Here is an 11,837-nt window from a genome sequence, read left to right as displayed (position 1 = left end):
ATATATATGCACACATATATTGAACAGTAATGATGTCATAATTGGACACTCAACGTTGTGATCGGGACAATCGTGGGCTCTTGAGAGCCTTGGGCTGTTTAGACTTGGACCTGAGCCCTCACTGTCTTTCAGGACTGAACTTAATTAAGAGGGGCGGGCTGGTTCGGGGAAATAAGTCTGCTTAAAGGAACTTGTCTGTTCCTGCCTGACTCAACTAAGCACGTCAGGTCTTGCACTAGCTGTGTTCTTTTTTCAATGTGTGAGCTTTCTGGAGAATTCAGAGGTGGGTTAACAAGGTTGCAAGAGCTCAAAACCCTCAGGTCTCTGCCCAATTCCAACAAATACAACCATGTCTTACTCTAAACACTGTGCAACACTGGGGAGAATGTTGTGGTAGTCCACTTATCAACCCTTCAGTTCGCGTATTGCTCGACAGAGAGTTGGGAAAGTTTGTTATGTACAATCTACACACAGGACCATTCAGGCTGTTTTAAAGTACCCAACTGTAAGCTTTACAGCCCACTGGATGCTCTGAAAGGCTACCAGCACACGGAGGAACAACATATATTTTGGAAAGTAACATTTCCAACATTTGGCCTTCATCACGACAAGCTTGGACGCCTGGAAAGTTTGTGCACACTCACACTGTGGGTAAACGTCCTAGTTTTGCCAGCCTCTTAGCTCCTTATCGTCCATTCTCCACCCTCTCCACCTCGCGTTTCATGTGAATTCCAGCACACCATTTACACCTCCACACTCTGCTCAACACAGCGGGTATTAGCTTTTCAAAACACCTCATATCTACCTGTACAGAAACAGTATTGACGTTATTTTCAGTTTTCACTTTTAACGACAGCAATGCACAATTTACCTCTGCCTCCATCCTTCGGACCTTCAGTTCTTGATACCCATTTAGGATTAGACCATATACAGTATGTGAGAGATGTACTTGTTGCTGTTGCAGCAGGAGCCATTATTTGTTTGTTTGTTTGTTACTTGGCACTTAACCTCATGACCGTGGAGTCGGGTTTCTAAACAGAGAGCTGATGTCGATGTAATTGACCTCTGAGGTGGACTCTGGCCCCGACCCAATCAGGAACGCCACAATTGTTTAACACCTCAGAGGGACACACACACACACACACACACACTCGCTCTCTCTGCACTTCTCTGGACAACCAAGTGTCGTATAAGTTGAACTGAAATGTTAAATATCCATGTTTCTACATATATACATGTTGTGTATAAATATGCTTTATGCCCATATTCTGCTTCCCCCCCCTCCTCTGCTTTTCTGTAAATGCTGCAGCTGCTGCAAAACTATGCATCAATTGCATTTCCAAAGATTGTCCACAGATCTCAGATCTTTTAAAGAAATGTGTTTGTCAAATGTGGGTCCACTGCAAGTTTTTTACTGGCAGGAGAAAATAATACCAAGGGTTTTGTTGTTGTTGTTTTTTAAAGATATTTAGGGGTTATTTAGCTCTGGTTTACTCACATTTGATTGAAATTAACTCAAACTTGTATTTAACCAGGCAAGTTATTAAGAGAAAACTGCTCTTTACAGCGGTGGCCTGGCAAAAAGGCAAAGCCTCTCGAGTAAATGTGGCCACTATAAGTAAGGGCTAAAACAAATTCTGACATGGTAACCCTCGATGACAAAAATCTGCCCAGAAACAGAAGGACATATAAACACCAGCGAAAGTACTCAAACCTAAACTTTGTGATAGGTCACACTACAGCAGGTGTCACCAGGATTTCAAACAAACTCACCAAGTGTAAAAAACCAAATTAAAAAAAAAAGCACCAGCTTTGCTACTGCAGATAATAATAATACCTATGACGGTTAAAAAGATTTAAATAGGATTTTCTTTCTATATCTGCATCTTTGCTACTCTTTCATAAGCACCTTTACACTATCTGAACCTGGCAAAAACAAAAGAGAAAAAAAAGAAACCCGAGCACTGTGTTTTCATTACATTTTGATAAAAGTCAGATTTTTAATGGGGTCTGAGGAAATGTGTGGAGTCTTGAGAGTGTGCCCTTTGAAAATAATTTGCTTGATAGTAATGGATAAATGAAAATCTGAATTGCACTGAAAATGTAAGTAAATTAAGCGTATGAAATAAAATCCACGCTTAAAATGATAAAACAAATTTTTTTTTAATCAGCTGGTGTTTCATGTATATTTCATCATATCCAGTCTCGCAGTTGGTTTATGAAAAATGAAACTCGTGGGAAGCAATCGGAGCTTAGTTTAGCTGTCAGCTACTGATGTTGAGTTTATTAGCACATGAATCAATTATAATCAAGTTTGAGGGTCATCAAGACTCCATAGATTTCTGACTCAGAAAAAAACAAACCAGTCTGTAAAATGTCCGTATGTCAGTTTTTCATCATTATTTGGTGCTAGTTTTATAATAAATAGCACGCGCTGGGAGAGAACTTGTAAATGTCATTCCACCTCTGTGAAACTGATCCCCCAGATGGCCAATGATCTCTTTTGTCTTACGATGAAAAAAATCAAAAAGTCAGTTCATACACGCTGGCTCTGAAATGTCAGATGCTATAGAGCTCAAGCACGACTGCAAGGTTTACTTTGGGTGAGGGAGAAGTTTGGGTAAGAGGAATGGGAGGGATGTAGTAGCAGTTTAAGAGCTGCGAGCTCCTTCTAGTGGAAGAGAAAGAGCGCTGCAACATAACTTGAATTTTTGTTGTCGTTGTTGTTGTTGTTTTTGTTGTTAACAAAAAGAAGGCACTTTCTAACCGCATTACTATCATCAATATTCCTTTGGCTCAGACAAAACCTCAGTATCTGTGCTTAGTAAAACTGAGTAAAGTAGCAATAACGTCAAAAAGACCAATTGGCTTTGTGTTTGATTCTTATTCTCTATTTTCATTGAGGTGGCCTGAATATTACAACCTATCCATGTGACAGTATTGACTGCCAGCTTGAGCTTACAGTATTTATATTATTGAAAAAAAAAAGATATATATATCTATATATACATACTTGTTTGTCTGTTAAATCAAAAACGTTCATACAATTTCAAAGGAAACTATTTTTAGAGGCTGATTTTCATCAAGAAAAGCAGATGATAAAACAATCCAATGCTCGTTTTCCAACCGGGTGACCCAAGTGTTAAAACGATTATTCTCCTGTTCTTTTGAGTCCGATGTCTCCTTCTACTGTGATTAGTGACAGCAGCTATCTTAAGCCATAAATCGATCTTGACAAGAAAGAAATGGACAAAGAATGATTACCTACATTGAATGCTATATTTTGTTAATATGTATATGTGTATATATTTATAAATATATATATCGACAGCTCTATTCCTTAAGGATTTCCAACATTGAAAGAAGGAGATGAGTGATTCAGACCAAACGGTTTCACGGCAGGTGTTCTTCAAGCGTTTCATGGTGTTTGCCCCCCCCCCCGAGGATTTGTTTGCATTTTGACCTTAATAAAAAAAATCCTGATCAACCAGCAGAATTGCAGCAGTTAAACTCAAACCAGCTTCTCAGCAGTTTATGGGACCTTAGTAAACTATGAAAGAGAGGGAAAAGTGGTTAAGATTTGAAACCCTCTGAAATGTATGTGTTGCTTAACAATTGTATGTTCAAAAAGAAAAAAAAGTAACCAGGACAAGCTGAACATGTGACACAATCACTGCTTTCTTTGTGGCATAAACAGTAAAATGTTGTAGTTAAAAAAAAACAAAAAAACAACACTTGGTAAAAGCTCTATTTTTGTACAAAAGTAATTTTATCCCTTGCTTATGTACTCTGTTCTTTCCCTTCTCACTGTGGGCTGTTATGTACATTGTGGAAAAGCTTATTTGACAGCAAGAGATAATTTTCAGATTGAAAATGTAAGACAGGAGTAATAGTAAGCTTTGGCACTTTGGTAACTGTGTCGCTTTTACTTTGCCATGTTTTAACCTGTCGCTGCAAGATGGGAGTATCTTCTTTCATTATATTTTGTCTATTTTTAAGAAAATGGAATTTTGTCATCTGTTCTTCGTGGGTTGTTCTCTGATGTTCTTCGTTCATGGACAGGAAAAAAAGGTTATTAAAAAATTTTAAGTGAGCGTTTCCAGTTGATTTGTGTTAGAAGGTGTACAGAAATGAAACTCAATGACTCGGAGTGAAACATACAAAAACTGTTTTTATTCAGATGTGAATTACAGCTGTCAGATGCAAACATATTTTACATAGAATCCAGGTTAACTACAGGAAAAGCAGCCTGCTGGCTTCATGTGCAGAACTATCAGCTAGTCAAGCAGAGAACAAAAACACAAAGACAGCTAAAGTAATCAAACTGCGACACGTGGCGTTGTATGTACAAATACTGGAACACAATAACTGCATTTGGTCACTGTTGTGAACGGTCAAGTGTTAGTAAGTACTTTTTTTTTTTTTAAAGGTCATTCAGGGTCATTTTGATTTTTGTAGCAAATCTTGAAGAATTTTAAACATTCTCAATGTTTGCACTTGTGTCAAATTCTGGTTTGTTGCCCTAAAAAAAAAAAAAAAAGTTTTTTAAAATATCTTGTTAGGGCATAAAGCACTCACTTAAGATCCGAAGTCCTTAAGTATTAAGTAGTTATCCTCAGGTATACCGTCACCTCTTTTCTTTAAAGTCACTGATTGTAAATGGTACTACTGAGTTACACAAAGGCAGAAAATAAAATACCACGAAGGACCAAATAACCATTATATTCATTGTACAAGACTAGAATCGTGCTTGTGAAGACTGTTATGAGGCAGTGACATCGAGGTTAATGCAGTGTTTAAAAAAAAAAAAAAATACTGAAGCACCAGAATATTGCTGCAAAGTAAAACGAGGGAGAGAGAAAAAAAAAAAACAATCACAAATTTCCATAATGAGACATCGAAATCTGGCACATGCTTTGATGAGGGGATAACGTCCGCTGCAGAACTGTGTGTGGATGATGTGTCTGGTTTGGTTCTTCTGGCTGAATGTCATGACATTTCATGGAGTTTAATTTCATTCTTCCAATCCAGCAGGAGCTCTCTGTTAGAAAACAAAAGTCCTCCTGTCTTACAATAAAATGTAGGAAAATTATATATATATATATAAAAAAACAAAAGGAACACAAGTGGCCCAAAAGATCCAAAATGGCTTAGCAGTCGCTTTTCCATAGCTTGATGGTTTTGTCGTTTTCTAAAGCCGCAGATGCGATGATGTTCTCTGTGGGGTGGCAGGCAGTCGAAATGACAACATCTGAAAAAAGTACAGGAAGAAAATTTAAAGAATGACAAATTAAAAGAACAGATTGCACCAGAACACAATATTTAAAACACAGCTGCAAATTTCTGTCTTAAAAATGAGCTGCGCCTTCAAATATTTAATTAAATAAATGCAAAGTGATTCTAAAAGACAACTAACTCTGACTTTTAGTCCCCATACAAAAATGCTATTCTATCTGCGTTTTCAGTCACAGTGCATCTGCAGTACCTGTGTGGCCCTGGAGTTTCTGCACAATCTCCTTCGTCTGCAGGTTCCAGATATAAACCATGTTGTCTTCTGAGCCTGACACGATCCACTGCAAAAGAGCAGCGGCACTTAGGCTCAGAGTTATGTTTGCACACATAAGTGATTTCAAAAGGACCATTTTGTAAGTTTAAAGTAACACTGAAACTCAAAGCACCCATAAAAACAACATATAAACATTCATTTTCTCAAAGAAATGATCTTACCTTCCCGCCAGTGACAGAGAAATTTGCAAATATGCAGTACTTCTCATTTTTATGGCCCGTGTATGTCTTCAAGCACTGAAATGTTAGAAAAACAGAAGTTATTTGTACGTGTTATACAATCATAAATGACAAAACTGTAAAATCTGCAGTTTTATTCATTACTAAACAAACATTTCACATCTTAAAGCAAAATAAAATGCCATCATTACTGAGGCTAGGACACTACTGGGAATGTGCATCTATGATTTAAAATTTCTGAACTCTTAATACATAAACACTGACAAATAAAAGCAGTTAGAATAAAAGAACGGAATGATAATCAAGCCTTTCAACAGCTTTCAAAGGCAATTACCTTTCCTTTGCTGTAGTCCCACAGCTTCAGCGTGCTAAAAGAAATACAAAAGGAAGTTTAAAATCGACAGTCAAATAAACAGACAGCAGCTCACTGTGATGTTGTGCTGCCTCCTGCTGGAGAAATCCAAGTAGTGCTTGTGAAAAACAGTCCAGCTCCTTAAGAAGTCATATCAGATTTAGTTATATAGCACCAAATCACAACATTACTCACCTCAAGGCGCTTTACAGTGAGAGACCCCAACAATCGAGCGCACCCCCCCCCCCGATTAGCAAGCGTCATGCGATAGTGTGAAGGAAAGCCACAAAACTGAGCAACGTCTATACTCACTTATCCAGTGTAGCAGCCAGGATGTATTTCCCATTGGGGGAAAACTTTACAAACGACACAGGAGGGTTGTCGTCATCTAAGAAACACAAAAAACAAGAACGCATTGATCACAAAGACACGTATAAAAAAACAAAACAAAACTGAAAAAACTCAAAGCTTCAACCTGATTGCATTTTTCATGCCTCAATACAAAACTAATTAGATTTGCTGTCACTAATCAATCGTTTAATTAGCACATTCTGCAACAAATCAAATCAAACGAGAAAGATTGGAACACGTGTGTGACTGATCTTACCTATCAGTGTCTTTAAACACTGCCCTGATGCTGTGTCCCAGATTCGACTGTGAATGAAAGATAACACAATTAACTGAGAGACATTTCCATGTAAAAAAAAAAAAAAAAAACTCACACCGGATGACTAGAAAGTCATCCACATCAGCTACAATGTGATGATAAGGGATTCTTTTTAGCTCGAGCGCAGAGCAAATATGCCAGACATGGAGCATTTCCAGTTCTTATCAAAGGCAAGCTTGTTCTTTTAAAAAGCACCCATGTTCCCCGAACTGTGGCCAGAGAGTCTCAGGAGGATCCAAGTACTCACCAAAGGCCATCGTAGCTACTGGACACGATCAGAGAGCCGTCTCTGTTGAAGTGAACCTGCAAGCCGAGGCAGACCATCATGCCTTTAATACAGTGTTAATATTAAAGCCAGAGCATTTGTCTAATTAATTATAAAAAATAAACTTACAGCAGAGACTGGATCAGAATGAGCTGGCAGCGTTTTCAGACATTTCCCAGTCTTCACGTCCCATATCCTTACACTCTCATCGAACTAGAAACGGAAGAGAAAAAAAAAATCATTTTTTGGAAAACCACTCAGAAACTGCTTCTAATGCTCAAAGTGAGAGCTTTCGCAAAGGTCTAACATCTGCTTTCCATTTAGGTAGGACTTGTTTCTTGCCAAGAGCTTGGTACTCACCGATCCTGACACAATAAGATTGGACTGGGGGTTGAAGTTGCAGCAGAAGACGTAGTTGCTATGACCTTTCAGAGTTTTTAAGCACTTCCCCTGGATTAGAGAGAAAATTGGTCGAAATGTCACATTTCTCACCCACACTGAAAAACCCAGGACCATCTCCAACTAAACCACACTACAAGTGCAGCTTTAAATGTAATACAATTTTAACATCAGCAGAAACCACTGATATGAACCTAAGAGTCTACATGGATTTCATTTTCATACTTCATAAAAGTATAATGATAAGAGACACAGCAGCGATGTAGACCGAGCCTTACCAAATCACTATCTCCCCTTTTTTACAGCAGTACACCGCATTTCCAACACACTGAGATTCTATTACAAGTAGTACTCCCAAACAAAGCCTTCTTGTTTACATATTTTTCTGACTATTATCAGAAAATAGGCCCATATAAAATAACCCATTAATACATTTTAATCAGCAACTTCCAAGCCATTTCTAATCTGCCGCTCTGCTAAGATCCGAATTTGATAAACGCAACATCATCTGACAAAATCAGCACATGACTTCAGCTAAATTTACAAAGAAATTCAGAAGCAAATCTAACTAAGTAAGCATGTCATAATGTCTCTGAACTTCTCTGAAAAGAGCATGTGATATCTTCTCCCAGTAACAGAATGAGAATGTGCAGGTAGAGTAAATAAAGGGGAGATTGCCCACAAGTTAACCAATCACAGATTGCATTGTTCTCTCAGACAGGAATAGTAAGTCCAGCCAAATGATCATGAGATGATCTTTTTCAGTATAAGGGCCTGAATAACAAGCCTCCCCATAGATTTAGTTGAAGTCATGCATTCAAGCAGTCAACAAATATTCTCAACATTGATTGTGAAAATGAAATCAGTATTTTTAGCAGTACCAGCAATACTGCATAATATCTGTGTCATAGTCAGAACAGGCTGTCAGCCTGGGGTGCAGCTCTCACAGATTCAGGCTTAAGACCAAGCTGGCGATGTGGGGAGAGAGCAGTGGATGACTCAGCCTACTGCACAGGACTGGACAAAGATCAGCTGAGTATTTTAAAGTACAATGTGTTTATAATATTCATCTTACAGTATTATACAAAAGTCTTGAGCCAGCCCTTGTTTCTTTATACTGTGCTAAGAAAATGGGAAATGGTGAGCAGTAAACTGTGCAATCATAAATAGAAATACAATACATAAAGTAAAAACAATTCTGATGAGCATGAAAGCCAATTCAGCACATCCTGCACTCTCTTAGGAAAACGTTCTTGTAATTTCTTTAAGTAGTCTTCAAGACTATTTCTGCAGGCTTCCTGGAGGACATCCTATGCTCCTCTTTGGATGTTGGCTGCCCTTTGTTCTGTTCTGTCAAAATGATCCTGCACTGCTTCAATAATGTCCGAGCTCTGGGGAGGGCATTTTATGATGAGGCTTCAGCAAACAGTAGATCAACTGAAGGGCCAGGTGCATTTCTCAGAGTCTGTTTCAGATATTTTCATATTTAATAATAATAATAATAATAATGGATTGCATTTATATAGCGCTTTTCGAGAACCTCAAAGCGCTTTACAATTCCACTATTCATTCACTCTCACATTCACACACTGGTGGAGGCAGCTACAGTTGTAGCCACAGCTGCCCTGGGGCAGACTGACAGAAGCGAGGCTGCCATATCGCGCCATCGGCCCCTCTGGCCAACACCAGTAGGCAAGTAGGGTAAAGTGTCTTGCCCAAGGACACAACGACCAGGACAGAGAGCCCAGGGATCGAACCGGCGACCTTCCGGTTACAGATGCGATTCCCAACCCCCTGAGCCACGGTCGCCCGTCATAGATAGTTTTAAGGCCTGCCACTTCTTTTGCCCTTTACTTGTCCTGTTTCCTTTTTTGTAAAGGACACGCTGTACACCATGCTGAGATATGCCAAGTCTTCAGTTAATAGTTCAAGGGGAAATCACCTGGTTGGTACAAAAATATTATTTCATCCCATCAAACTTATATTTGGCATTTCTCAACAAAAGAAATGGGCACATATTAGCAGCTTTTGTGGCAGGCTCTTAGTAAAAAATAAATAAATAGAGATAAAATTTTAAATTGGTTCTTTTCCAAAGTTGTCTGTTAAATATAAGAAAAAAAGTTCATCCTTTGAGTTACGTGGCTTTACAAAAGCAAAAAACATTCTTCCTAAAATGGTCAGGAACTAGGCCTGGACTGAAAATGAGTGAAAAAGCATCCTATGAAGGTCATTCAAAGAAATTTTTGAATGACCTTCAGAAAGCCTAAAAACACAAGACCTTTTTAAAAAGTACATGAACATCTCACTCCAAATATGGGATGGCTCAAGAGTTTTGCATAGGACTGTATATTTTTCCTTACTAATGTTTTTTAGATGTTCCAACTCTTTTGTGCTGTGCATGTTTCATTTATGTAAAAAAGTGACAATCAATTACCTACATGAGCTAACCTAATAGTTGTAGTTAGTGCCTCTACACTTCAGTTGCCACGCTGATACCTGCCAATCACTCATCCAAGATCATACTCATAATTGTGCCACAGCTAATCATGGTTTTTCTTATTTATCTTTATGATTCTTCTAGAAAGAAGATCCCATGCCAGATAACATCACTAGACTCCCTACTGCTGGATAGCTAAAATAAAAATAACCAAAACTGTTGGTCAAATATTCTATGATGGTAATATACCTGTGCAGCTTGCTAAAATGTATGCGCAGCAAACAGAGTTTAGTATTACATCGCACATTTCAGCAGAATCATTTAAATAATCTCCCATCTTACCGAGCTGACGTCCCAAATCTTCAGGGTTTTGTCATCTGATGCAGATACCAGGAGGTTGGAGTCAGAGGACCAGGCCACATCAGATATACCCTGCAGATTCATGGGAACTGATCAGGACTTGAAGCTCTGAAAACAGCTAGCATGGGGCCAATGTAAGAACTAATGGAACCGTGGCTTGGCTCTTAGTAACGACTCCAAACATCTGATCCCAATTGACTAAACATCAAGGATGCTACAGTTGCTCTACATTAGTCCAGCCAATAAAAAACAAAACCATTAACACAGCAGGAGTATAGCTAAGAATTAGTCAAACTCACAAGTTTGTGTCCAGATATGGTTTTCTCAAACTTGCCGTCATACGCGCCCCAGATTTTGATCAGTTTATCAGCAGCTGTAAAGACAGAATGAATACGCACTCAGCATAGGTTAAAAAAACAACACATCATCAATCTTAAAACTCAACAAGAAGCTGCAATAATTTATTGATAATTATTAAGTCGTGAAAAAAAAAAAAAGGTAGTTCCAGCAGTGATTTTTACTCACATGAGCTGGCGAGCCATTCTCCACTTGGACTGAATTTGACAGAGGACACAGCTTTGGTGTGGCCCGCTAATGTGAACTTCAGGCTGTAGTTTGGCTTTGCAGGTGCCGACTGTGAGTGAAAAGGAAATACAACATTTAACAACTCTTGGCTGAGATGTGACAAATATACTGACATTCATCTAAGTCTATATTAAACGAAATACATTCTCTTATAAATCCTAACTATGGCTATTTCCTGGCCCTAAAGGCTACAGCTGGAACAGAATAGCGATAGTCCCAAAAATTCAAACCTTGCTTTGGCTGGCAGATGCTGACGGCGCTACTGGAGGTTTTGTGTCAGTCTCTGGTTTCTTGTCTTCAGTTGCCATGGTGAAGAAATTAGCATCTACTGTGTACTATGCTAAAGCAGAGGAAAAAATTAATACCATAAAAGATTCTTTATGCTTCTGGTGCTGATCAGTATACCAGTTATAAATACCAATGAACAGATATAACAACGAGCCTCAGTAACTTTTCAAGAGGTTTGCATGAACAATATCACTGACAGCCTGGATAGTATGATTACATTTTTCAAACCGTCTCTTTCACGCTCAGACACTTGGTGACTGACAAACAACTGGTTTAAAATAAGTTTAGACAAATTAAACTTGCCTTTCAAAACAAAAACTCAAAAATACTAAAGCCGCTTTTTGAAGTGATAACAACATGATTGTATTTATAAACTTCACTACTGCATCATTAACTTGATTAACTACTACTGTGTAAATGCCTGTGAATGTTTATGCCTAAAATAAAATAAGACATACTATCCAATTCCTTTGCTATTAAAATGACCATTCAACATATGTTTCTAGCTGTTTTTTCATTGAACTTTTTTCAAACCAACTGTTTTATGCACCCAATAAATCTTACATGTTTGAAAAAACTATTCTTAGTTTCTGATAGGTTTTCAAGCAGCAGATACACTGGCACACTCGGAATTTCTTCAGAAATTTTCTAGTTTGTGTTTATTTATTTACATGATGACTATGCAATTTTTTCTAGTCTCTAAAATCCTGAAATTAAAGTTATATATATATATATATAT

At 38.1% G+C, this 11,837-nt stretch overlaps 1 protein-coding gene across 1 annotated transcript in view; it reads right to left on the bottom strand.

Moving 5' to 3' along the window:
* Positions 1 to 4,151: 4,151 nt before the first annotated feature.
* The window catches only part of wdr5 (WD repeat domain 5), an 8,974-nt gene continuing 1,288 nt past the window's right edge, over positions 4,152 to 11,837 (bottom strand). Inside the window, exons 2-14 of the mRNA XM_005725635.2 lie at positions 11,041 to 11,150; positions 10,751 to 10,859; positions 10,525 to 10,598; positions 10,208 to 10,297; positions 7,390 to 7,479; positions 7,159 to 7,242; positions 7,012 to 7,067; positions 6,705 to 6,751; positions 6,410 to 6,485; positions 6,080 to 6,113; positions 5,728 to 5,802; positions 5,486 to 5,573; positions 4,152 to 5,251 (exon numbers count right to left, since the gene is read on the bottom strand). Of these exons, the coding sequence (XP_005725692.1) occupies positions 5,151 to 5,251; positions 5,486 to 5,573; positions 5,728 to 5,802; positions 6,080 to 6,113; positions 6,410 to 6,485; positions 6,705 to 6,751; positions 7,012 to 7,067; positions 7,159 to 7,242; positions 7,390 to 7,479; positions 10,208 to 10,297; positions 10,525 to 10,598; positions 10,751 to 10,859; positions 11,041 to 11,118 (1,002 nt within the window). The 5' untranslated portion in view covers positions 11,119 to 11,150 and the 3' untranslated portion in view covers positions 4,152 to 5,150. The remainder of the gene's footprint in view (positions 5,252 to 5,485; positions 5,574 to 5,727; positions 5,803 to 6,079; positions 6,114 to 6,409; positions 6,486 to 6,704; positions 6,752 to 7,011; positions 7,068 to 7,158; positions 7,243 to 7,389; positions 7,480 to 10,207; positions 10,298 to 10,524; positions 10,599 to 10,750; positions 10,860 to 11,040; positions 11,151 to 11,837) is intronic.

The sequence above is a fragment of the Pundamilia nyererei genome, unplaced genomic scaffold (genome assembly GCF_000239375.1).
Source record: "Pundamilia nyererei isolate P.nyererei 1_Seehausen unplaced genomic scaffold, PunNye1.0 scaffold00016, whole genome shotgun sequence".
In the NCBI taxonomy this organism is placed as follows: domain Eukaryota; kingdom Metazoa; phylum Chordata; class Actinopteri; order Cichliformes; family Cichlidae; genus Pundamilia; species Pundamilia nyererei.
The sequence above is the reverse complement of the archived record's forward strand: the minus strand, read 5'-3'. Positions and strand labels throughout refer to the sequence as shown.